This window comes from Coregonus clupeaformis, chromosome 10 (genome assembly GCF_020615455.1).
Source record: "Coregonus clupeaformis isolate EN_2021a chromosome 10, ASM2061545v1, whole genome shotgun sequence".
In the NCBI taxonomy this organism is placed as follows: Eukaryota; Metazoa; Chordata; class Actinopteri; order Salmoniformes; family Salmonidae; genus Coregonus; species Coregonus clupeaformis.
Window position 1 is genome coordinate 32,422,680 of NC_059201.1, and position 24,864 is coordinate 32,447,543.

The window sequence follows — 24,864 nt, forward strand, 5'->3', positions numbered from 1 at the left end:
ATGGATATTAACTGAAAAATGATCTCATGCAGTTTCTTGCAATAGCCCTCTGTGACTTTAAATAATATTTATCTCAAAACTGTAATTCCTAAAAGATGCTTCCGGATATTTGGTCAACTCCGTCAGGGTCAGTTATACCATAAGGACCCCTTATTCATGTCCTCATTACATGTAGTGCAACAATACCACTCATGGTCTGTAAAGTTCTCTACTTTTGATAGATTTAAACAAACAATATTGGAATCACCATGGTTACAAGCATAAACTGTCAACTCTATCTGCCTGATAGAATATTAATTTTGGTTCACATATGTAACATTTAATTTGGTTTTAGAGTAATAAATCAACTAAGGAAAACAATGCAATTTTGTCAACTCCGTAAAACGTCAACTCCGTCAGAGTGCTGAAAGATCTGATAGAATGGTTATGTTTTTATTGGGGATTTTCAAATGTATCATTTTCCATATTTTACAAATGCTTGTAATGAACAGAAATACAGTGCCTTCAGAAAGTTGTGTTGTGTTACAGCCTGAATTTAAAATGAATTAAATTTAGATTTTGTGTCACTGATTTACACACAATACCCCATAATGTCAAAGTGGAATTATGTTTTGAGAAATATTTACAAATTAATAAAAAACAAAGCTGAAATGTCTTGAGTCAATAAGTGTTCCTTTTGTTATGGCAAGCCTAAATAAGTTCAGAAGTAAAAATGTGCTTAACAAGTCACATAATAACTTGCAAGGACTCACTCTGTTTGCAATAATAACATTATTGCAAACATTATTACCCCATCTCCGTACCCCACACATACAATTATCTGTAAGGTCCCTCATTTGAGCAGTGAATTTCAAGAACAGATACAAAAAAAGACATGGGAGTTTTTCCCAATGGTTTGCAAATAAGGGCACCTCCTACTGGTAGATTAGTAAAAATAAATAGAAAATAAACATTGCATATCCCTTTGAGCATGGTGAAGTTATTAATTACACTTTGGATGGTGTGTCAATACACCCACTCACTACAAAAGATACAAGTGCCATTCCTAACTCAGTTGCCGGAGAGGAAGGAAACTGCTCAGGGATTTCACCTTAAGGGCAATGGTGATTTTAAAACAGAGTTTAATGGCTGTGATAGGAGATAACTGAGGATGTATCAACAACATTGTAGTTACTCCACAATACTAACATAAATGACAGAGTGAAAAGAAGGAAGCCTGTACAGAATACAAATATTCCAAAACATGCATTCTGTTTGCAATAAGGCACTAAAGCAGTGGTCACCAACCTTTTCTGAATCAAGATCACTATTGTGTCAAAATGCAAGCCGAGATCTACCGCTCAAAACATGACTTTAAAAAAACATATGCCTATGCAACATTAACCAGTTAAAAACAGTTATGTTGCAATGAGGTTTGTGCAGTAAGCAATAGGCCCAATACGTTATAACTGCATATTGGCTAAGCTTGAATTGCCCTGCCAATGTTGTTCTTCTCAGACCATTTTTTAAATTATATTTCAACATGTTCGGTATATGATCATACTGGTAATAGGTAATTTGTTGTATTACTTGTGATGCACAGTTGAGAGAGCATACACATTTGCTTATTTATTTTTTACTGGACTTATGGCCTGCTTCTGATGGTCAGTCTGAGGGGAGGAAGGGAGCAGCGGTGAGGCTGCCTCTCACCCGACTCACCGTCCCTCCTCTCTCCCTCCCTCCACTGAGAAAAGGGGACAGTCTTCCAGCAGGTGGCGAAACTTAAGTCGGACTGCATTATTTCTGCATTATGCACCAATTCATGTTGTTATTCCTATGACCAGAGAATATTCCTAGATATTAAAAAGACACAAGCCGCTAATAATAATAACACAAGCTTATCAAAGCACTTTGCTATACTCATTCATTGCTGCTGCAGTGCTGGTTGTAGCGTGAGTGGAAGTAGGGAGAATGCGAATTTTATGGCTTACAAAAGTGTTGAACAAAGTGTTGACAGTCATGAATAACAACTTAAACATGAACTTACTCATAAAAACAGCAGCTCTTTGCTGTATTCGTTAATTTTCTCTTTAGACATGGTTTAAAAAGTTGTTAAATCTCACAGTATCAACTTTGCTGTGCATTAGAGGCTTCTTTTTACAGTCAATGGCGTGAGGAAACGGTGCAGACACAGTGATCAGAGCTATCTGATTGGCCAGTGGTAGGCTTACAAGTGCACTTGTTTTGCTGTCTGGGCCTGTTGGGTAGGCGGAGTTCTACCTTCAGACACATGAAATGGTTCAAAATGGGAACACTTTGCCTTCCCGGCACTAGGGCTGCAAAATCAAGTGCACCCACTGCCAACAGCGTGAAACAAGGCTTTATCGTTGGGTGTTTTACAGAAATGTTTGGTTATCGACTAGGAATACCGGTTGGTGACCACTGCACTAAATAAATACTGCAAAAGAACGTGGCAAAGAAATTAACCTTTTGTCCTGAATTCAAAGCGTTATGTTAGGGGCAAATCCAACACAACATGTCGCTGAGTACCACTCTTCATATTTTCAAGCATGGTGGTGGCTGCATCATGTTTTTGGCATGCTTGTCATCGGCAAGGATTAGGTAGTTTTTTTAGGATAGAAAAAACGGAATAGAGCTAAGCACAGGCAAAATCCTAGAGGAAAACTTGGTTCAGTCAGCTTTCCAACAGTCACTGGGAGACAAATTCACCTTTCAGCAGGACAATAACCTAAAACACAAGGCCAAATATACACTGGAGTTGCTTACCAAGACGACATTGAATGTACCCGAGTGGCTTGGTTACAGTTTGACTTAAAATCTGCTTGAAAAATCTTGACAGAGCTTGAATAATTTTTTAAAGAATATTGTACAATCCAGGTGTGCAAAGCTCTTAGACCGAGAAAGACTCACAGCTGTAATCGCTGCCAAAGGTGATTCTAACATGTATTGACTCAGGGGGTTGAATACTTATCAAGATACACTGAGTGAACAAAACATTAAGAACACCTTCCTAATATTGAGTTGCACGCACTGTGTCTGTTATGAGTATCTGTTGTCAACTCTGTCAGTGGTTTGTCAACTCCGTCACTGATGTAGTCAATTCTTTGTTAATATACTGAAAAAATATTTAAATCACTGTTCTGCAACATACAGTATGCTTAAACAACTTAAGTATTTGCTGTGCTAGTACTAAGGGATAATGTTTGCTTTATAAATGTTGTTTTATGTTCTAAATCTAGAAAAACATGCCAAAATGCTAATGAAATTAGCCCTGGAGCATTTAATAGTGCTATTAAACAAAACAAAAAAGAGGTTTGGAGATTTGTATTTCATATTTGAATAATCTAATGTTAGAATTAAACAATCAAGGCCATTAAACACTAGTTGGACAATAATTTAAAAAATGAAATGCCTTTTATGGTGTCTGACAGAGTAGACATAAATCCAGTTAGTTGCATTTTATGAAAATGTTTAAAAAAATTAAGTGGTTGTTCCTTTACATGGTGTGATAGCTGATACTTTGTTGTATCAAAATATATAGTTCACATTTTGTTAATATTAAGACAAATATTTGTGGACAAAAAGTTGACTGTCCCATCTTTCAAGAATCCCTGAGCTGTAAAACAGCAACATTTTCTATCAGCCTCGTGGCAAAATGTGTAAAATAGCATTAGATTAGCTAAAATACTGCACATTTTTCTCTCCCCATGGAATAATTATTACTCTTTTTTTTATTAAAAAAAGGGAGGTTAGATGTAACAATGTATTAATTAAATACCATCTCAGTAGTCTATTACACTTCTTAATAAAGCATTGTGAATGACTTTATAATTAGATTATATAAGATGATATAAGATACTGTATAAGATGATGACTCAAATTGTATTCTATTGTGGGACGCTGCAGAAATGTGTTTTTGGGTGCCACCAAATGATGGACTAGTGCCACCAACTGAAAAAGTTAGTGGGACCAGTGCCACCAGGGGAAAATGTTAGTCTGGAGCCCTGCAACCTTACACTGTAAATATCTTAACATTTATCCACCTTATGTTATGTACTCTAATTTAACGTATAACCTTTGCATGCCCTCTCCCCTGCCTTCCTTCCCTCCAGGGTTCAGGGTGGGTCTCTGGCCCACACATGGAGGACCTGACCCAGCCTGGGGAGTCTCCTGAGGGGCCCTGAGGGGTCAGGGAGGGGTGAGGGCATGTAAAGCAGGTACCTAGTATAGAGAGGTAGGGAGAGGGACGCACAGGGAACCGTGTTTGCGTTACCAGTGGTTGGCTCTTGAGTACCTCGCAGCTTCTTCTGCCAGTTCATCTCGTTGAAGAGGTCCTCGGAGCGCAGGAAGAAGTCGTTGATCTTGCTGCCCTGCTCGTCACGCTCCGTGGTGTAGTACACCCGCAGCTTGGACTCGTTGGTGAGGAACTCACAGATGTTGGGCACGGGGAAGACTATCTGCTCCATGGTGCGATCCAGCCGCACAATCTGGACACAACCACATGCAGCCAGTGCTGCCCGTCACAGACCCTCTCTCTCAGGGGGGGACGGCAACTCTAGGCCCTGGACTGGGTAGGCCCCAAACTTTATGGTTAGATAGTGGCATGTCGGTGCCTATTCTTCACCTTGGAAAACTGTCTAAAACATGATCTGGCTATAATAGACTGTTTTATACTTGAAGAGGAGTAAGGAGGGCAATTGTTTGTGTATAAAAGCACAGTACAACACCTTACACACTCATTTGATAAGCTCTTCCTTGTTTGAAGTTTTGTGCATTCTCAACAGAAAGCATTCTTTCCCTTTCCTGAGCTCACAGTGGAACACATGCAAACATGCCAAGGATGCTTGTAATTTTCATACACTAACAAAACAAAATACTGACAGCAGGCCAAGAAAGCGGGCCAAGAAAAACAATATGACTGTCACATGGCTAGGGTAAGGAAAAGTCCAAACATATTGCCAAAATACATGTTGCAATCCACCAAAGTTAATACAGGGGTAATAAAACGGAAAACTACATGGTGAAAACAGATTGGAAAAAATGAACCACAATGGCGGACTCTCCTGAATCATGGGTAAAATGACTGACCTCAATTTGAGCTGTGTGCTTGGCATAGAACTCCAGGGCATCATCCCCCTCCCCATAGGTCTTCAACATGCCCTGCAGCTCCTTGTTGTGGCGGGCCAACTGTATGAATGCACCAATGCCGTCAGGTGATGTATCACATTATCCTTGTGAATTTTTATTGTACTGTCATTGGTCAAAATTTACAATCAGGGTTTTCTAAGTCACCAACAAAAAAATGTTTGTGTCTATTTTCCTCATTGTATCTGACATGTGGCATGAAACGTGTTAGGTGTGGTCTGGGAGTTTCTCTAGCTGCCTGTGGGGACAGGGAACTGACACTGACACCAGACGTGTCTGACAGTACATGCCGCTGTTTGTCTTTGTCTGTACAGGATGTGGACTGTTCAGTTTTTCACACACTAGCATGCTGGGTATCATGCCTTGGGATCAACATTTTTATTTACATAACTGAAACTGTCTGTTGTTCATCCACATAACTACTTGAATAGACACAGTCTAGGGGAAGAGCTCTGATGTAATATGCCTATAGGTTGTATAGGAGCTGTTACAAGAGGTGTAAAGTTACATGCAGTGGTCTACAGTACCTGATGAGCCAGGATGTAGATGTTGTGGCCCACGTTTCGTGGAGAGGCCGCATGCTCTTCCTCACCATCTTCATCTTCCTCAGCAGGCTCCTCCGGCTCCACCTCCCCCTGCATGTAGGCCTTCTTTATCACCTCCACCTGCACGTCACAAACCAGACCGTCAGATAACTTCCCCTTAACAATATCCTCTGTGCCATGCCGTGCTGCAGGTATACCTGACTACCAATACATGGCACTCACCAGTTCTTTAGGCCTCATGTTGTACAGTATCCTCTCTGCATTCTCGCTGTCGTGGCGACTCTCCATGATGGCCAAGAGGAGCTTAGAGGCGTTATTCTGGAACAGAGAGAGAGAGGGGCAAGGGATACAGAACATCAGGAGGATGAATAACATTCAGGATGTCATGAGTGCTGGTGGTTCAAAAATGCATTGAAATCAAGACAGAACAAAGGGATAAGAAAGGAATACACACAGCGTGCAACATGACTACTAAACCAAGACAACCTTGAGCTCCAGCACCAGGTCCATCCTCTTCTTGCCCAGGGGGTTGATGTCGTTGAGGATTAGAGCGATGATGATGTCGATACCGTTGCATTCATGAGTGGCGATGCAGTTCTGACAGAGAAACAGACATACAGGAAACTTTTGACGTTGTATTTACGATTGAGTCAAAATATATCCAGATTAACCGGAAAACAATATTATTATTATATTGTTTAGTCTGACATGAACCTGCAAGAAAAAGCCATTCAAGGAACGCCTTTTTTTGTATGGAGCTGTGTACTGGGACCTATCTGGGCATGTAAAGAGAATTTAAAAGCTTAATTAAAGCACTGCCAAATAAGAACAACCCTGCAATTACTGAAATAGAGATATCAATTAGACGCAAACACTGGGTAATTTGACTTCAACGTTTCATGATACTGCATGTGCACATATAAAACAATGCTTTTGATCTAGGTAGCAGGAGGTGTGAGTGTGTGTGCCCACCTGGTTCTCATGGCAGGGTCCCTGGCAGTACTCTGTGAGGCTCTCTACTGTCTGGTTGATGAGGCCTACGTTCTTCTCATTGATGTAGAGTCCCAGCAGCCCCAGGCCTCCCGTGGTGCTGCCACAGATACAGTCCAGGAACTGCAGCGTCTCACACACCAGGTTATAGTTGTTCTTGTTGTTCTGACACCTCAGGAAGTTCTGGAGCGGAAAGAGACACAACTTTTAAGTTAGAGACACACTAATTCATACATTCATTCTAGACTTTGGCAATATGAACAATAACCTTAGATCCCTCTATGAACAAATGGGGTTATTCCACTGAAAACCTAAAAGGTACTAGCTTTGAGTATAATATTATCAGAAAATATAAATTATCAATATGCTATGTTAAAAAGGCTGCCTGTTATAGCTGCCCTCTGCCTAAGAGGCGGTGCATTTGCGTATAGCCCAGTACATCACTGGGGCCGAGCTCCCTGCCATCCAGGACCTCTATACCAGGCGGTGTCAGAGGAAGGCCCTAAACATTTTCAAAGAGTCCAGCCACCCAAGTCATAGACTGTCCTCTCTGCTTCCGCACGGCAAGCGGTACCGATGCACCAAGTCTGGAACCAACAGGACCCTGAACAGCTTCTACCCCCAAGCCATAAGACTGCTAAATAGTTAGTTAAATAGTTAACCAAATAGCTACCCGGACTATATGCATTGAGCCTTTTTGCACTAACTTTGACTCATCACATATGCTGCTGCTACTGTTTATTATCATATCCACCTCAATTACCTCGTACCCCTGCACATTGACTCGGTACTGGTACTCTGTGTATATAGCCAAGTTATCGTTAGTCAACGTGTATTTATTATTACTTTTATTAGGGCCCGTAAGTAAGCATTTCACTGTTAGTCTACACCTGTTGTTTACAGTAGCAGTGCGTGGGTAAAATCACTGGGGAAACCAAGCCCCCCTCCCCCCAAAAGGCCATAATTCAACCTATGTGTTGTGATAATTGCATTGTTTGCTCTATAACCTGTTAATTAATACGCCTTGCGACCTTGATATATAGGCCTAAAGGCAGAGACAATAAGAACACAGTGGCAGAATAAATTCAACCACACCTTTGTTTTATCACAAAACCAGATAGCAACCTCAGTCCAGTGAAGTACACAACGCATATTTCATGTACAGTAACAGACAGTTACATGACATACAGCATGGTCAGGCAAGTTAATGTTTCCCACGTTTTCGGACCACTAAACAACTATTGATTTAAAATCACAGAGAGTTACTGCAAGTCTCAAAGAAAACAGGAGCTGCCTCCACTATTCCAGCACCATTTCATCCTCAACATCATCAAATCACCTTTGCTTAGTCTAATACAGTGACAACTAAAAAATACCAAAAACGATTTAGTCCAATCAACATAAGCTAAATATGATGTGGCTGTCTATGGTTCTGATTTCTGTGTTTGTGCATGCGCGTTCGTGCAAGTAGAAAAACATGTTGACTCACCCTACTTGCCAATGCCATCCTCCTCTCTTTCATGTTGACAAACCGGTCTATCACGCTGTCATACAGTACACGCTTTTATTTTTTGTTGTTGTCCTAGGCTACCTGTCTAAAATGCTTGCTCGCCTAACTTCCATTCATGGGCAACTTTAGCTAGTTAACATTAGCCTTCTACATTTAGCTACATATTGAACTTCCATCCTCTCAGGCCAGGGGCACAACAATGTATGAATTAATCGTTGGATCAGAATCACCGTTATAATCATTGGCCAGTACGTAGAATTAAGTCCAAATCCTTATCTCCATCCATGGCTAATTTAGGAAAGAGACCATTTTAGCTAGCTAGCTAGCCACTGGAGGACAACAACACAACGAGATGCAACAATTCACGTTTTTCTGTCAATGACGTATGCTCTCAATGGGATTTGATAGGAGTGACGCCAAAATCAAAGCTGGCTTCCCTTGACACTTTTTTTGGTGCGCCAGGACCATTCACAGTTGAGCTTGCTCAGTTTAGCTCAACGATGATTGGCTATTAAAAAAAATATATATTATCAAGGGAGGCCAACTGCTCGCTGGCTTCCCTTGCCTTCAATGCTATGGGCAGCAACAATGTCATACTCGTTTGGACCAGACAGCATCAGATAGATGGCCTACACATAGAGAGACAGAGGGGCGCTGTTTCGCTCACGGATGCTTTCTCCTGTGAGATACATTCAGCCTCTTGCGAATTGAAGGAAAATAATGAAACAAATAAAAAAAACGAAAGATACATATTTTTTTGTCAATTCTTTTGGGAAGCCTGGCTTTCCTTGACATCCATGAATACACACCACTGGTTGTTTACGAAGCATGTGACGAATCAAATTGAATTTTATTAGAGTTTAATTCAATGGCTGGATTATTTAGTGATGAGACGCATCTTTAACTCGTGTGTCTAAACATGTCAATGAGATTAAACCATGATTAGCTTAGCCCGCTGTGTTTGGCTCAGGATCAATCCATCCAGGCCACATGCACAAGACTGATGATGAGCCATTGTGATTCAGAATCCAGCTATCTGTCAATGATGTGGAGCCTTGACCTTACTCCACAGAGTATGTTAGTAGGGGAAGTTCACTGTCTGTCTGAGATATTGAACCTCCCCATTTCCAAACACAACCACACTCGTCCTCATAGTGAAACCAGACTGAGCGCTATCAGATACGGAAACAGTTGCATCACGTTGTTCCAACAAATAATGTCTATTTTCACCATCTGGTTTCATTTCTGTATAAAGATCTGTTGATGAAAATGTACCAATACTGAAACTGAAAGTGTGCCATAGGGCCTGGGCAACCATTGCAGCCCCCCTTTATAACTAACTGGTGTAATGTAAACCACAGTAGTGCCCCCTGGTGGTGTGGCTGACCAACCTGCAGCTCCCTGTTGTGGTTCTCACACAGCAGCTGCATTAGGCGCAGGATGGGCTGCATGATGGTAATAATGACGCTCATCTCCCCCTCTTGGTCGTCAGGCGTGCTGGCGGGGCCCTGACCCTCGGCGGCGGCCAGGTGCTCCTCGGCCTCGGCCTCACGGCGGTACGTGGTGAACGCCTTCTTAGTGACCGTGGACGCTTCCACCAGCTGCTCCTTGACCTCCTCCGTCACCACACTAACCGGCACCGTAGCCACCACCTTCCCTGGTAAAATAAGAATGTGAGGAATAAGAGACACTCACAACAAAGGGGACACCAGAGAAACATAGGGCAGAGTCTCACTGTACAGTGTGTACACAGGAGCAGAGCTGGAGCTGTCACAGACCTTGAACTTCATCATCGGGCCCCAACTTACACTGCAGTGTCAAACAACTGTATGTATTTGTGAATGACTGATTTATGATATCTTCTGAGTGTAGTAAATTCACCGTATTGACTGTCTCACTTGACAGGACCAGGATGTTGTTCAAACCAGGCCTGTTACCCTGACCCCTGACCTTTCTTTCCTTTAGCGGCGGGCGTGTCCTTGTCTGGGGGCTCCTCGTCCTTCTTCTTGCTGCCCAGGTCGCTGGTGTTGACGGTCACAGTGGCCTTGATCTCCTGCTGGGCCAGCTTCATCCTCTCATAGAACACCTTGAAGAACATCTCTGACTTGTTTTCCCCCGTCAGACGCATGAAGAAGGATTTCTGGACATGGTCAAGAAGAACAAGTAAATGTTGCAGAGTTAGGAGGTTTTGCTTCATTTCATTCTGTGTTAATAAGGGAATTGGTAGCTAGAGGGATTCATAGTGACGTATTAATGATAATGTTGTCAGATCATCTACATACAGTGGGGAAAAAAAGTATTTAGTCAGCCACCAATTGTGCAAGTTCTCCCACTTAAAAAGATGAGAGAGGCCTGTAATTTTCATCATAGGTACACGTCAACTATGACAGACAAATTGAGAATTTTTTTCTCCAGAAAATCACATTGTAGGATTTTTTATGAATTTATTTGCAAATTATGGTGGAAAATAAGTATTTGGTCACCTACAAACAAGTAAGATTTCCGGCTCTCACAGACCTGTAACTTCTTCTTTAAGAGGCTCCTCTGTCCTCCACTCGTTACCTGTATTAATGGCACCTGTTTGAACTTGTTATCAGTATAAAAGACACCTGTCCACAACCTCAAACAGTCACACTCCAAACTCCACTATGGCCAAGACCAAAGAGCTTTCAAAGGACACCAGAAACAAAATTGTAGACCTGCACCAGGCTGGGAAGACTGAATCTGCAATAGGTAAGCAGCTTGGTTTGAAGAAATCAACTGTGGGAGCAATTATTAGGAAATGGAAGACATACAAGACCACTGATAATCTCCCTCAATCTGGGGCTCCACGCAAGATCTCACCCCGTGGGGTCAAAATGATCACAAGAACGGTGAGCAAAAATCCCAGAACCACACGGGGGGACCTAGTGAATGACCTGCAGAGAGCTGGGACCAAAGTAACAAAGCCTACCATCAGTAACACACTACGCCGCCAGGGACTCAAATCATGCAGTGCCAGACGTGTCCCCCTGCTTAAGCCAGTACATGTCCAGGCCTGTCTGAAGTTTGCTAGAGTGCATTTGGATGATCCAGAAGAGGATTGGGAGAATGTCATATGGTCAGATGAAACCAAAATAGAACTTTTTGGTAAAAACTCAACTCGTCGTGTTTGGAGGACAAAGAATGCTGAGTTGCATCCAAAGAACACCATACCTACTGTGAAGCATGGGGGTGGAAACATCATGCTTTGGGGCTGTTTTTCTGCAAAGGCACCAGGACGACTGATCCGTGTAAAGGAAAGAATGAATGGGGCCATGTATCGTGAGATTTTGAGTGAAAACCTCCTTCCATCAGCAAGGGCATTGAAGATGAAACGTGGCTGGGTCTTTCAGCATGACAATGATCCCAAACACACCGCCCGGGCAACGAAGGAGTGGCTTCGTAAGAAGCATTTCAAGGTCCTGGAGTGGCCTAGCCAGTCTCCAGATCTCAACCCCATAGAAAATATTTGGAGGGAGTTGAAAGTCTGTGTTGCCCAGCGACAGCCCCAAAACATCACTGCTCTAGAGGAGATCTGCATGGAGGAATGGGCCAAAATACCAGCAACAGTGTGTGAAATCCTTGTGAAGACTTACAGAAAACGTTTGACCTGTGTCATTGCTAACAAAGGGTATATAACAAAGTATTGAGAAACTTTTGTTATTGACCAAATACTTATTTTCCACCATAATTTGCAAATAAATTCATTAAAGTCTGTGTTGAAAAGAAGGTTGACGACATCCGATCCTCGTTTGTTAAGTCTAATGACACTGCTGGTCCTGCTCACACTGCCCTACCCTATGCTTTGACTTCTTTCTCCCCTCTCTCTCCAGATAAAATCTTGCGACTAGTGACTGCAGGCCGCCCAACAACCTGCCCGCTTGACCCCATCCCCTCCTCTCTTCTCCAGACCATCTCCGGTGACCTTCTCCCCTACCTCACCTCGCTGATCAACTAATCCTTGACCGCTGGCCATGTCCCTTCCGTCTTCAAGAGAGCGAGAGTTGCACCCCTTCTCAAAAAACCAACACTCGATCCCACTGATGTCAACAACTACAGACCAGTATCCCTTCTTTCTTTTCTTTCCAAAACTATTGAGCGTGCCGTCTTTAGCCAACTCTCTTGCTATCTCTCTCAGAATGACCTTCTTGATCCAAACCAGTCAGGTTTCAGGACTGGTCATTCAACTGAGACTGCTCTTCTCTGTGTCACGGAGGCTCTCCGCACTGCTAAAGCTAACTCTCTCTCCTCTGCTCTTGTCCTTCTAGACCTGTCTGCTGCCTTTGATACAGTGAACCATCAGATCCTCCTCTCCACCCTCTCCGAGCTGGGCATCTCCGGCGCGGCTCACTCCTGGATTGCGTCCCTACCTGACCGGTCGCTCCTACCAAGTGGCGTGGCGAGAAGCTGTCTCCGCACCACGTGCTCTCACCACTGGTGTCCCCCAGGGCTCAGTTCTAGGCCCTCTCCTTTTCTCCCTATACACCAAGTCACTTGGCTCTGTCATATCCTCACATGGCCTCTCCTATCATTGCTACGCTGACGATACACAACTAATCTTCTCCTTTCCCCCTTCTGATAACCAGGTGGCGAATCGCATCTCTGCATGTCTGGCCGACATATCAGTATGGATGACGGATCACCACCTCAAGCTGAACCCTGGCAAGACGGAGCTGCTCTTCCTCCCGGGGAAGGACTGCCCGTTCCATGATCTCGCCATCACGGTTGACAACTCCGTTGTGTCCTCCTCCCAGAGTGCGAAGAGCCTTGGCGTGACCCTGGACAACACCCTGTCGTTCTCCGCCAACATCAAGGCGGTGACCCGATCCTGCAGGTTCATGCTCTACAACATTCGGAGAGTACGACCCTGCCTTACACAGGAAGCGGCACAGGTCCTAATCCAGGCACTTGTCATCTCCCGTCTGGATTACTGCAACTCGCTGTTGGCTGGGCTCCCTGCCTGTGCCATTAAACCCCTACAACTCATCCAGAATGCCGCAGCCCGTCTGGTGTTCAACCTTCCCAAGTTCTCTCACGTCACCCCCCTCCTCCGCACACTCCACTGGCTTCCAGTTGAAGCTCGCATCCGTTACAAGACCATGGTGCTTGCCTATGGAGCAGTGAGGGGAACGGCACCTCCGTACCTTCAGGCTCTGATCAGTCCCTACACCCAGGCGAGGGCATTGCGTTCATCCACCTCTGGCCTGCTGGCTCCCTTCCTCTGCGGAAGCATAGTTCCCGCTCAGCCCAGTCAAAGCTGTTCGCTGCTCTGGCACCCCAATGGTGGAACAAGCTCCCTCACGACGCCAGGACAGCGGAGTCACTCACCACCTTCCGGAGACATTTGAAACCCCACCTCTTTAAGGAACACCTGGGATAGGATAAAGTAATCCTTCTACCCCCCAAAAAAAAAAAAAAAAAGTATAATTGTAAAGTGGTTATCCCACTGGCTATAGGGTGAATGCACCAATTTGTAGTCGCTCTGGATAAGAGCGTCTGCTAAATGACGTAAATGTGCCCTTGAGCAAGGCACTTAACCCTAATTGCTCCTGTAAGTCGCTCTGGATAAGAGCGTCTGCTAAATGACTAAAATGTAAATGTAAATGTAAAAATCCTACAATGGGATTTTCTGGATTTTTTTTCTCATTTTGTCTGTCATAGTTGACGTGTACCTATGATGAAAATTACAGGCCTCTCTCATCTTTTTAAGTGGGAGAACTTGCACAATTGGTGGCTGACTAAATATTTTTTTCCCCCACTGTGTGTATGTTTCCAATTTAACAAATACAAGGTAAACAGCTTAAAGGTCTAGTATGTTTGTTGTTCCGTTTGTTGGCAGTTTGACCACATCTCCGTACGTCCCTCCCTCCCTCCTTCCTATGCAGCCAGAGGCTCTCTCTCTGCAGCTCTGTTACATAACCTTCAGCTCTCAGCCCCCTGCCAAGGAAATAACCTGGAGTGTGTCCCTGTGCTCACCTGAATTCACACCATCTGCTCTCTGCCCCAGGGGCACAACTCTACTGTTACCGCGCAGGGCAGGCTGCACTGTACACACATTCACACAGAAAACATAGCCAGGTACACAGCAATCACAGCCAGGTACACAACAATCACAGCCAGGTACACAGCAATCACAGCCAGGTACACAGCAATCACAGCCAGGTACACAGCAATCACAGCCAGGTACACAGCAATCACAGCCAGGTACACAACAACTACAGCCAGGTACACAGCAATCACAGCCAGGTACACAGCAATCACAGGAAGTTTGTCAACTCAAATGAAGGTGGCTTTCAGGACATTCAGCATCAAGTACTTCAGTAATAATATAACCAAAACAAAAGACCAGAGGCAGGCGGGTGAGAGGGAAGAGGAAGGGGGTGGGAGGGGAGGAGGGGAGAGGAGGAGAGGAGAAGAGACCAAAGGCAGGATGGTGAGAGAGAGGGGTGAGAGGGGAGGAGGGGAGACCAGAGGCAGGCGGGTGAGAGGGAAGTGGGAGGGGGTGGGAGGGGAGTGGGGTGGAGTGGAGATCAGAGGAAGGTGAGTAGAAAAACTGTGCATGCATTCAATAGTACTCACAGAGGTCCACCAGTAGCTAAGACCTGAGAGTACACACTGAAAGTTACAATTAAGTTAATCGAAGTACTGTAGTTTGTCCCCCTTTAAAATAACTTTCCAATAAACAACAAAAAGGTAGAAATAAGAAAGCATGCGGTTTGCTGACTTGTACTGGCTATCAGTTTCCAATTCTCTGGAACAGATTTATAATCTACAGTGAGGGAAAAAACTATTTGATCCCCTGCTGATTTTGTACGTTTGCCCACTGACAAAGAAATTATCAGTCTATAATTTTAATGGCAGGTTTATTTGAACAGTGAGAGACAGAATAACAACAACAAAATCCAGAAAAAAGCATGTCAAAAATGTTATAAATTGATTTGCATTTTAATGAGGGAAATAAGTATTTGACCCCTCTGCAAAACATGACTTAGTACTTGGTGGCAAAACCCTTGTTGGCAATCACAGAGGTCAGACGTTTCTTGTAGTTGGCCACCAGGTCTGCACACATCTCAGGAGGGATTTTGTTCCACTCCTCTTTGCAGATCTTCTCCAAGTCATTAAGGTTTCGAGGCTGACGTTTGGCAACTCAAACCTTCAGCTCCCTCCACAGATTTTCTATGGGATTAAGGGCTGGAGACTGGCTAGGCCACTCCAGGACCTTAATGTGCTTCTTCTTGAGCCACTCCTTTGTTGCCTTGGCCGTGTGTTTTGGGGCATTGTCATGCTGGAATACCCATCCACGACCCATTTTCAATGCCCTGGCTGAGGGAAGGAGGTTCTCACCCAAGATTTGATGGTACATGGCCCCGTCCATCGTCCCTTTGATGCGGTGAAGTTGTCCTGTCCCCTTAGCAGAAAAACACCCCCAAAGCATAATGTTTCCACCTCCATGTTTGACGGCGGGGATGGTGTTCTTGGGGTCATAGGCAGCATTCCTCCTTCTCCAAACACGGCGAGTTGAGTTAATGCCAAAGAGCTCGATTCTGGTCTCATCTGACCACAACACTTTCACCCAGTTCTCCTCTGAATCATTCAGATGTTCATTGGCAAACTTCAGACGGCCCTGTATATGTGCTTTCTTGAGCAGGGGGACCTTGCGGGCGCTGCAGGATTTCAGTCCTTCACGGCGTAGTGTGTTACCAATTGTTTTCTTGGTGCTATGGTCCCAGCTGCCTTGAGATCATTGACAAGATCCTCCTGTGTAGTTCTGGGCTGATTCCTCACCGTTCTCATGATCATTGCAACTCCACGAGGTGAGATCTTGCATGGCGCCCCAGGCCGAGGGAGATTGACAGTTATTTTGTGTATCTTCCATTTGCAAATAATCGCACCAACTGTTGTCACCTTCTCACCAAACTGCTTGGCGATGGTCTTGTAGCCCATTCCAGCCTTGTGTCGGACTACAATCTTGTCCCTGACATCCTTGGAGAGCTCTTTGGTCTTGGCCATGGTGGAGAGTTTGGAATCTGATTGATTGATTGCTTCTGTGGACAGGTGTCTTTTATACAGGTAACAAACTGAGATTAGGAGCACTCCCTTTAAGAGTGTGCTCCTAATCTCAGCTCGTTACCTGTATAAAAGACACCTGGGAGCCAGAAATCTTTCTGATTGAGAGGGGGTCAAATGCTTATTTCCCTCATTAAAATGCAAATCAATTTATAACATTTTTGACATGCTTTTTTCTGGATTTTTGTTTTGTTATTCTGTCTCTCACTGTTCAAATAAACCTACCATTAAAATTATAGACTGATCATTTCTTTGTCAGTGGGCAAACGTACAAAATCAGCAAGGGATCAAATACTTTTTTCCCTCACTGTATATCTTGGGTACATAATAAAATGTCATAGTCTGCAACAATAACACAACATGGAGGGAAGATTAATATTTTTCTCTATGGGAAAATTGCAGGGTTTCATTATACACTCTGAAAAAAAAAGGTGCTATCTAGAACCTTAAAGGGTTCTTCAGCTGTCCCCATAGGATAACCCTTTGAAGAACCCATTTTGGTTGCAGGTTGAACCCTTTTGGTTGCAGGTAGGACCCTTTCTACAGAGGGTTCTACATGGAACCCAAAAGGGTTCTACCTGGAACCAAAAAGGGTTCTACCTGGAACCAAAAAGGGTTATCCTATGGGGACAGCCGAATAACCCTTTTGGAACCTTTTTTCTAAGAGCGTAGACTAGGCATTAAGAAGCATTTACTAGGTGATAGTACTTGTGCATTGCTAAGTGTAATTTACACCAGCATGGCTGTGGTGGTGAGCTTATTTATCCCTGGGCCCTTGGTATGCACCATCAACCTGCTGATTTCTTCTTCCAGGAAACCACCAGCTTATCCTTTTCTCTGCAACAGATTAGACCCTGCCTGCAGGGCCCACTGGGTGCACTATGCTCTCTGTATCAAAGGCCCCCCGAGGTCCCTGTCGTCCGTGGAGCTATCCATCACATACAGTAGTCTGGGCCCCGCCCCGGGCATCTCTCCCCAATGTTGGGCAAAGGGGCCTCCTCTATAAAAAAACACAAGGTCATTCCTCTCTTTCTCTTTGTTATTTTTCTCCCTTCACTGCTGTGCTGGCTCTTGGCATCAACAAGGGGCAGTTATGTAAGCTCTATTTATATTGCAGGCTCCCGCGCTCCCTCCCTCCCTTCCTCAGTGAGCGACAGAGCCCTGGCTGTAATCATTGGAGGGCTCCTGCACCGTACCGTGCCCACCAGCCAGTAACCAACGAGACCCACTCTCTCACAAGGCCCGGTCACAAACAGTATAAGAGGATAGAAAAACAAACAAATCAACCAACCAGTATCCAATTACAACCCCTGCCAGCCACTGCCATCAGCATGGTGGAATTGTAGGGGGGAGTTCAGGAGAGTTTGGAACAGTGAGTACGTTTACATGCACACTAATAACACAATATTAAACTGATTACGGCAGTAGGCCGAGTATGGCATTAGTCATGTAAACACTTTACTCTTAATTGCCGTAAAGTCATAATCAGCATACACCGATTAAAACACCTGGATTTCTATGCAATCTTTTGAAGTATTAGGAACACCTTAATCGGAGTTCCAGCGGTGTATTTGATCTGCGCATGTGCCAGCAGCGGCAGCGTGAGCTTCCTCTTTTTTTGTGTGGCGTGACCTGCTAGCTCTATGAAATGACAGGTCAGTCAGAAGGCAGAGTCGATCATTATCATCAAAATGAGATGTCAGTTTCCAGCCTCCCGTCCAACGCCCCCTCTCCCTCTGACATTTCTATTTATACCTTTCTCTAGAACCTACAGGCCTGAAGGGTTTTAAAAATAGAACATAAGCTGGTTAGGCCTTTGAGAACTGATAATAAGACAGTGTTTCATCGTGCAAAGGACAATCAATTCAGACTATTAAAACAAGTCAAATACTGAACAATTACCTAATTTCAGTTTCTACAGAGGAGGAATTAAGTTAGTTATCCCTTGAAACAGCATAATGACCTCACCATAGCCTGCAGGCTGTTCTGCACACTGCCAGTGCTGTAATAGCCAATAGTGTGGGCATCAACTTCCAGCGTGGGTCAGAGAGCCTTCCAAACAGAGCAAGCAGCGTCACAATCCAATTGGCAGTAGTCACTACTGTCTGACCTATCTGGATGTCTACGCTGGAGCAGAGCCTTACATTGACTAGAAGGCTCTGGACTGGAGTAGCCACAGGTGATTGATATCTCCATACAGGTGACCACCAGTAGCCAATGTACAGTCAAAGCCTCTGCTTCCTTGCTCCTGTGGGTTGGTTGGCTCAATGCTACAGCCTTAGCCTGCCTGGGTCGCAAAGTAAAAGTAGTGTCCTCTTATTTCTTAGTCTTAAAAATCAGGATACTTTTTTTGTTTGTTTTGATTCTATAACAATTTGAAAGGGGGAGGGGCCTGACACGCCTCTGGGTTTTCTACCTCTCCTGCACATGCTCTTTTCATTTACCTTTTAAACTCGTATCATATTATTTTATATGTTCTTGTGTGCAAATTGAAATAAATACATAAAATAAATATAATAATGTTAACAAATTCTGGAGACCTGCAAAAAGATGAATCTGACTTTCTTATGACGCTTCTTCTGTTCGATTTGTCCAATTCCTTCCCAGGAGAGAGAAAAGCCTGAAAAGGGCATTAAGGGGTTAAAACACTATCTCATAGAACATGTTTCATGTTCACAAAATGGTGTGACTGACTGCCCATAACATTTCTAAAAGGGGAGTCAAATGGATTACAAACAATGAAAGCCATAATTACAGCTGGGCTTAAAGCCCAACTACAAAAGCCATGTAAGTGTCAGCCATCTTGTAAGAACTCTGAGTAATGTTTCAGCAGGAGCCTCCATTGCCAGTTCTCATTAGTATGGTGAGCAGATAATCAGTGGGCATGTTAATTAAGAAAGTGAATCTCCCCAGTGTTGGGAGCATGCAGAGGAGAGGGCTGCAGAGGGCCTGGCCCATTTCTCTTTGTTTTCACTAACACACTTCCTCTTTCCCCCTGCAGGGCTGGCACATACAGCTCAGGGCTGCAGCTCACCTCAACTCCTTCACTTTCGTCCTTCATACTACTGGCCCTTACTACTCCTTCCCTACCTCTTTCCCGTTGGCCCGGCGACTGCCCAAGATTACCACAAAAAATTGGACAACAAGAGCCTTTTTTGTCGTTGAAGACGGGTCTAGCATTATTTAAGAGACAGAAATGTGATGCGACTGCTGACATGATTCACTCAGAACCATACGTGATCCTGCAACAAAGCTCACTTGTCCCCTGCAAATTGAGAGCGAAAAAACTAACTGGGATTATGAAAACGAGAAGCCCTGTGTGAAGTTGTGCAGGCTTCTTGGCTACAATGAGAGAACCCCACCCCCTCCAAATAATACATTATCCTGCCAATCTCTTTCCCTGACTACTACCTGTAATACTTTCCTGCAGGGAGGTCCTTTCCAAGGCCCCAGACGGGGTGAAGGATAGCATAATGGTGCTTAAGAGTGGGAGTAAATTAGATTTTAAAACATTATAACCGAATACGCTTTAACTAAAAAAGGCAGGCATGAGGACCAGCAATCCCCTTACAATAGAAGTCTCAATGAGTAATGGCAGTAATTCCCTTGCTCAACTCTCACACACACCCACACTACAGTGAGAAACTCTTCTCAATGAACACTCTTGCATGAGGTTGGCAACCACCAACCAAACACACACACACACAACAAAGATTACTTTGCAAATATTAACCCAAACTTCACAGGGAACATCGCCACGATGCCAAAAGAAAGACACACTCATGGCACTGTTGTCAACTATCAGCAAAAGAGGAAGACATGTAGCCTACCTCACAGGCCTGACGAGGCCTTTGAACCCTAACCTGACCACAACACTCCATAGATCTACATACAAACAGCTGCCCTGGGTGTGTATGTGTGTGATATGTGGATCTGTGTGAGGTGAGACAGTGGGATGGAGGACTACAAACTAGGGTGTGGCTTTTCTACAGGTGTCTGGTCTGTCTGGAACATTGGGGCTCCCAGGGCTGCTCCTCCTCTATACACCTTCCCTTGTTCTGACAGCACAGTGAGACCCAGTTAATAAGGCACTGTGGACTCTGCATTATTCATCCAGTGACATGCTGTGGTTATGTAACAGGAGTCATGTGTGAGGGCCTTTGAGTAAACTGCCTGTGCTGTGGGAAGCCAAGCCAAGGTTCATCAGGTAAACCACTATACAAATACAAGCCCTATTATGCAACAGGCCTGTTTATGCATTAGCTCACACAGAGATAAACATACACACACACACACACAAAACGCAGGCGCAAAGTAAGAAAATGTAACTGCCCAACAATCAGCCACCCCGCTCCCCCCCACTTTCCCCATGTCCCTCTCTTAACCTTGCTGTGCAGTCAGAGAAGTAATTAGGTTTGTTGCCATAGCAACCCCTTCTGGCTGGCTGAGAGGAGGGGAGGTAGTGACGCATTGGGGAGCTACTCAGAGCTCAGAGCTTGGACCTCTCCCAGCAGACAGACCATTAGTTCCTGCTCTGCCTCCACTTCCTGCTCTCCTCCTCTGGGCCCAGTCTCTCCCACTCTACCTCTTCTCTAACATGTTCTACTCATATCACATTGTGCCCCTGGCACGGGTTAACTCTCACCTGGATGACCGTGTTCCCGCCCTCCAGCAGGGCGATGGCCAATAGGATGCTCTCCTGGAAGATACGGTCGCTCGTGGCATTCATGATGAGGTCGATTACCAGGTCGGATGCACCCTCTTTATCCAGACGGCACTGGACCTCATGCAGGGTCAGCTCCCCTCGGGCCGCGGCCGCCCCTGAACTCACCACTGGGGAAGGACAGGGAGAGAGAGACGGGAGAGAGAGCGAGACGGGGAGAGAGAGCGAGAGAGAGACGGGGAGAGAGAGACGGGGAGAGAGAGAGACGGGGAGAGAGAGAGACGGGGAGAGAGAGACGGGGAGAGAGGGACGGGGAGAGAGGGACGGGGAGAGAGGGACGGGGAGAGAGGGACGGGGAGAGAGAGAGACAGGGAGAGTGCCATCAAGAGCCAGAACAAGGAGGAAAGACATACATACAGGAGAACCTGTCACTGTAAATGAGAGTAAAAGTACAATTCCATCATCTCACAGGGATTTCCTCACTCAAGAGGATTGCCAGATGGGCAGATTAAAGAGATCCGTCTGTCTCTTTCCTGTTCATTGATTCACTGCATCATTTGCTTATTATATCATTTAATGAGATGAATCTTGATGGATATGATCTCTAAACTAAACCAAAAACAGGATGCCAAAAGTATAGTGAAGATCATTCCATGTCTTGAAAATAGCTGTATTTCCTAGCTAAGACTAGCTAGCCTTGTCCAGTGAGGACACCTGCTCCAGCCACACAAGGAAGCAGATGTGTGATAATGTTACCCAGAGGGCCACTCTCTGGCTGTGGGAGCAGGTGTCCACACTCCACAAAACATTATAATCTAGAGCCCGTCTCTCTGGTCGCCTGGCAACAGCACGGCTTGGCTCAGTCAGAGGAGATTGCTCAAATGCTGAGGGACAGAGCCTGGGTCCAAAGTCTTAATGGAGGACATGGGTGGGCAGGCAGGCAGACAGGAGCGTGAACAGGAAGGAACTCATTCCTATTCTCCAGGCATGGAGAAGAGACCAACCATGACTCATCACCCTGATTAGAGTCTGGACCACTTCAACATGCTTTAATACTCTGAGGTATTGAGATGTACAGTGGGGTCCCTTGATAAAGATGAGCTATATTGTATACAATATATATATATATATATATATATATACACAATTGCACAGAGAAAAATATTTTGTTTAACAAGTAAAAAATACAATCTCAAAAAGATAGTGGTCAAAATGATTGGATCCCCTTGTTTTCAATACTCCAGCACCCTCCCCTTGCGAGGGTAACAACACTGAGCCTTTTTCTAAAATGTTTTATGAGATTAGAGAACACATTGGGAGGGGTCTTAGACCATTCCTCCATACAGATACTTTCCAGATCCTTGACATCCTTCGACTGTGCTTATGGACTGCCCTCTTCAAGTCAAACCACAGGTTTTCAATTTAGTTCAAGTCCAGAGACTAAGAAGGCCATTGCAAAATATATACTTTTTGTCAATTAACCATTTCTTTATGGTTTTTGATGTGTGCATGGGGTTATTGTCTATCTGGAAGATCCACTTCCGGCCAAGTTTCAGCCTCCTGGCAGAGGCAACCAGATACTTGGTAAAGTTCATGATGCCGTTGACCTTAATAAAGCCCCCAGTACCAGTAGAAGAAAAATAGCCCCATAACATCAAAGATCCACCACCATATTTTACAGTAGGGATTAAATATTTTTTGCACATGCATTGTTCTTTCGAAGGCCAAACCAACTGCTGGTGTGGGAAAGACCTCTATTTTCGTTTCACATGCCAAAGCAGTTGTAAACTCCAGGCGGAGCTATGGTCAGATGACATGAAAATAGATATCTTTGGCCACGGACACCAATGGTGGGTTTGGCCTTCGAAAGAACAATGTGTTCTCCCTCCCAATGAGTTCTTCAATCTCATAAAACATTTTAGAAAATGGCTCAGTGTCGTTATCCTTGCAAGGGGAGGCTGCTGGAGTATTAATTTTGACCCTGATCTTTTTCAGATTTTGTTTTATTACTTGTTAAACAAAATATATTTCTCTGATCAATTGTATTAGTATAAAATAATAATTTATTTTTTACCCCCAATTTCGTGATATCCAATTGCGATCTTGTCTAATCGCTGCAACTCCCCAACGGGATCGGGAAAGGTGAAGGTCGAGTCATGCGTCCTCCGAAACATGAACTGTCTAACCGCGCTTCTTAACACCCGCCTGCTTAACCCGGAAGCCAGCCGCACCAATGTGTCAGAGGAAACAGCCTGCAGGCGCCCTGCCCGGCACAAGGAGTTGCTAGAGCACGATAAGCCAAGTAAAGCCTCCCCTAACCCGGACGACGCTGGGTCGAACCCGGGTCTGTGGTGACGCCTCAAGCAATGCGACGCAGTGGCATAGACCGCTGCGCCACTCGGGAGGCCCCAAAATAATTGCATTTTTAACTGCCAAAATATAGGAAACACCAACATAAAATGTCGTAATAGGGCGTTAGGCCACCACGAGCCAGAACAGCTTTAATGCAATTTGGCATTGATTCTACAAGTGTCTGGAACTCTATTAGAGGGATGCAACACCATTCTTCTACAAGAAATTCCATAATTGTTGATGGTGGTGGAAAACGCTCTCAGCGGCGCTCCAGAATCTCCCACAAGTGTTCAATTGGGTTTAGATCTGGTGACCGAGGCTGCCATGGAATATAGTTTACATCGTTTTCATGCTCATCAAACCATTCAGTGACCACTCGTGCCCTGTGGATGGGGGCATTTTCATCCTGTGGGGGCATAGACATGGTAGCCAAAATAATGGCCTGCCCAGCATGATGGGATGTTAATTGTTTAATTAACTCAAGAATCTCACCTGTGTGGAAGCACCTGCTTTCAATATCCTTTGTATCCATCATTTACTCAAGTGTTTCCTTTATATTGTCAGTTACCTGTAGTTCAGTATTTGTGTTATTTATTTTATAGTATTTTTTTTCTCATCTTTATCAAGGGATCCAATAATTCCGGACCCCACTGTATATGTCAGCCAGTTCAGACAAACAGATACAGAGTGACACAGAGATACAGAGACAGACAGGTACCTGCTCGAAGTTTCCCTTCTGTTCCAGGGGGGACAGGACCATTGATGAACGTCGTCACACTGTCTCTTCTGGCCGCAGGCTTGATGTTCCCATAGTAACGATTCACCAGAATCTGCCTCAGGGCTTCACCCTGGTGGAAAGAGGTGATGTCAGAGGATGGAGCCTACATCATCATCATGAGATAAACCCTAGAGTCGATTTCTGCGCCCCCGTGGAAATCAAATTAGCATAAAAAAAAATCCCCATTAAAATCTGTCAGTTTAAGCTAGAGATATCTTTTTGTTTTTGCATTGGATGCGTCTCAATCCACCGCACCACTTCCGCATCTGTGGTGAAAGGTGAAAGAGCTAGAGCGTCTGAACGATTTGGCCTACAAACTATTATGACCCCTCTATGGAAAGATGAGACGGTCACGAACACGATGGTGTTCTCTGTTTTGCTCCACAAGTTCTTGGGACTCATCTCAAGTCGGTACAGCCGATCTGCCAACTTCTGACAGTAGTGGCCGAACAGTTGGGCTACATACTAATATGACCCCTCTGTGGAAAGGTGAGACTCTCACGAACACGTACAATTGAAGTCAGAAGTTTACATACACTCAGGTTGGAGTCATTAAAACTTGTTTTTCAACCACTCCAAACATTTCTTGTTAACAAACTATAATTTTGGCAAGTCGGTTGGGACATCTACTTTGTGCATGACACAAGTAATTTTTCCAACAATTGTTTATTTCACTTATAATTCACTGTATCACAATTCCAGTGGGTCAGAAGTTTACATACAATAAGTTGACTGTGCCTTTAAACAGCTTGGAAAATTCCAGAAAATGATGTCATGGCTTTAGAAGCTTCTG

General features: G+C 44.4%; 1 protein-coding gene across 8 annotated transcripts in view; it reads right to left on the reverse strand.

Moving 5' to 3' along the window:
• LOC121575032 (inositol 1,4,5-trisphosphate receptor type 1) overlaps positions 1–24,864 on the reverse strand; it is a 145,767-nt gene that overhangs the window by 46,161 nt on the left and 74,742 nt on the right. For 4 of the 8 annotated variants that reach the window (XM_041887810.1, XM_041887809.1, XM_041887806.1 and 1 more), the window contains 10 exons: positions 24,012–24,141; positions 20,924–21,111; positions 10,141–10,330; positions 9,582–9,847; positions 6,663–6,863; positions 6,177–6,287; positions 5,913–6,008; positions 5,673–5,810; positions 5,089–5,187; positions 4,295–4,487 (listed from right to left, as the gene is read on the reverse strand). In XM_041887810.1, the coding sequence (XP_041743744.1) occupies positions 4,295–4,487; positions 5,089–5,187; positions 5,673–5,810; positions 5,913–6,008; positions 6,177–6,287; positions 6,663–6,863; positions 9,582–9,847; positions 10,141–10,330; positions 20,924–21,111; positions 24,012–24,141 (1,612 nt within the window). Of the gene's footprint in view, positions 1–4,252; positions 4,488–5,088; positions 5,188–5,672; positions 5,811–5,912; positions 6,009–6,176; positions 6,288–6,662; positions 6,864–9,581; positions 9,848–10,140; positions 10,331–20,923; positions 21,112–24,011; positions 24,142–24,864 lie in introns of all 8 variants that reach the window. The other 4 variants (XM_041887807.1, XM_041887803.1, XM_041887802.1 and 1 more) reach the window with 2 other exon arrangements.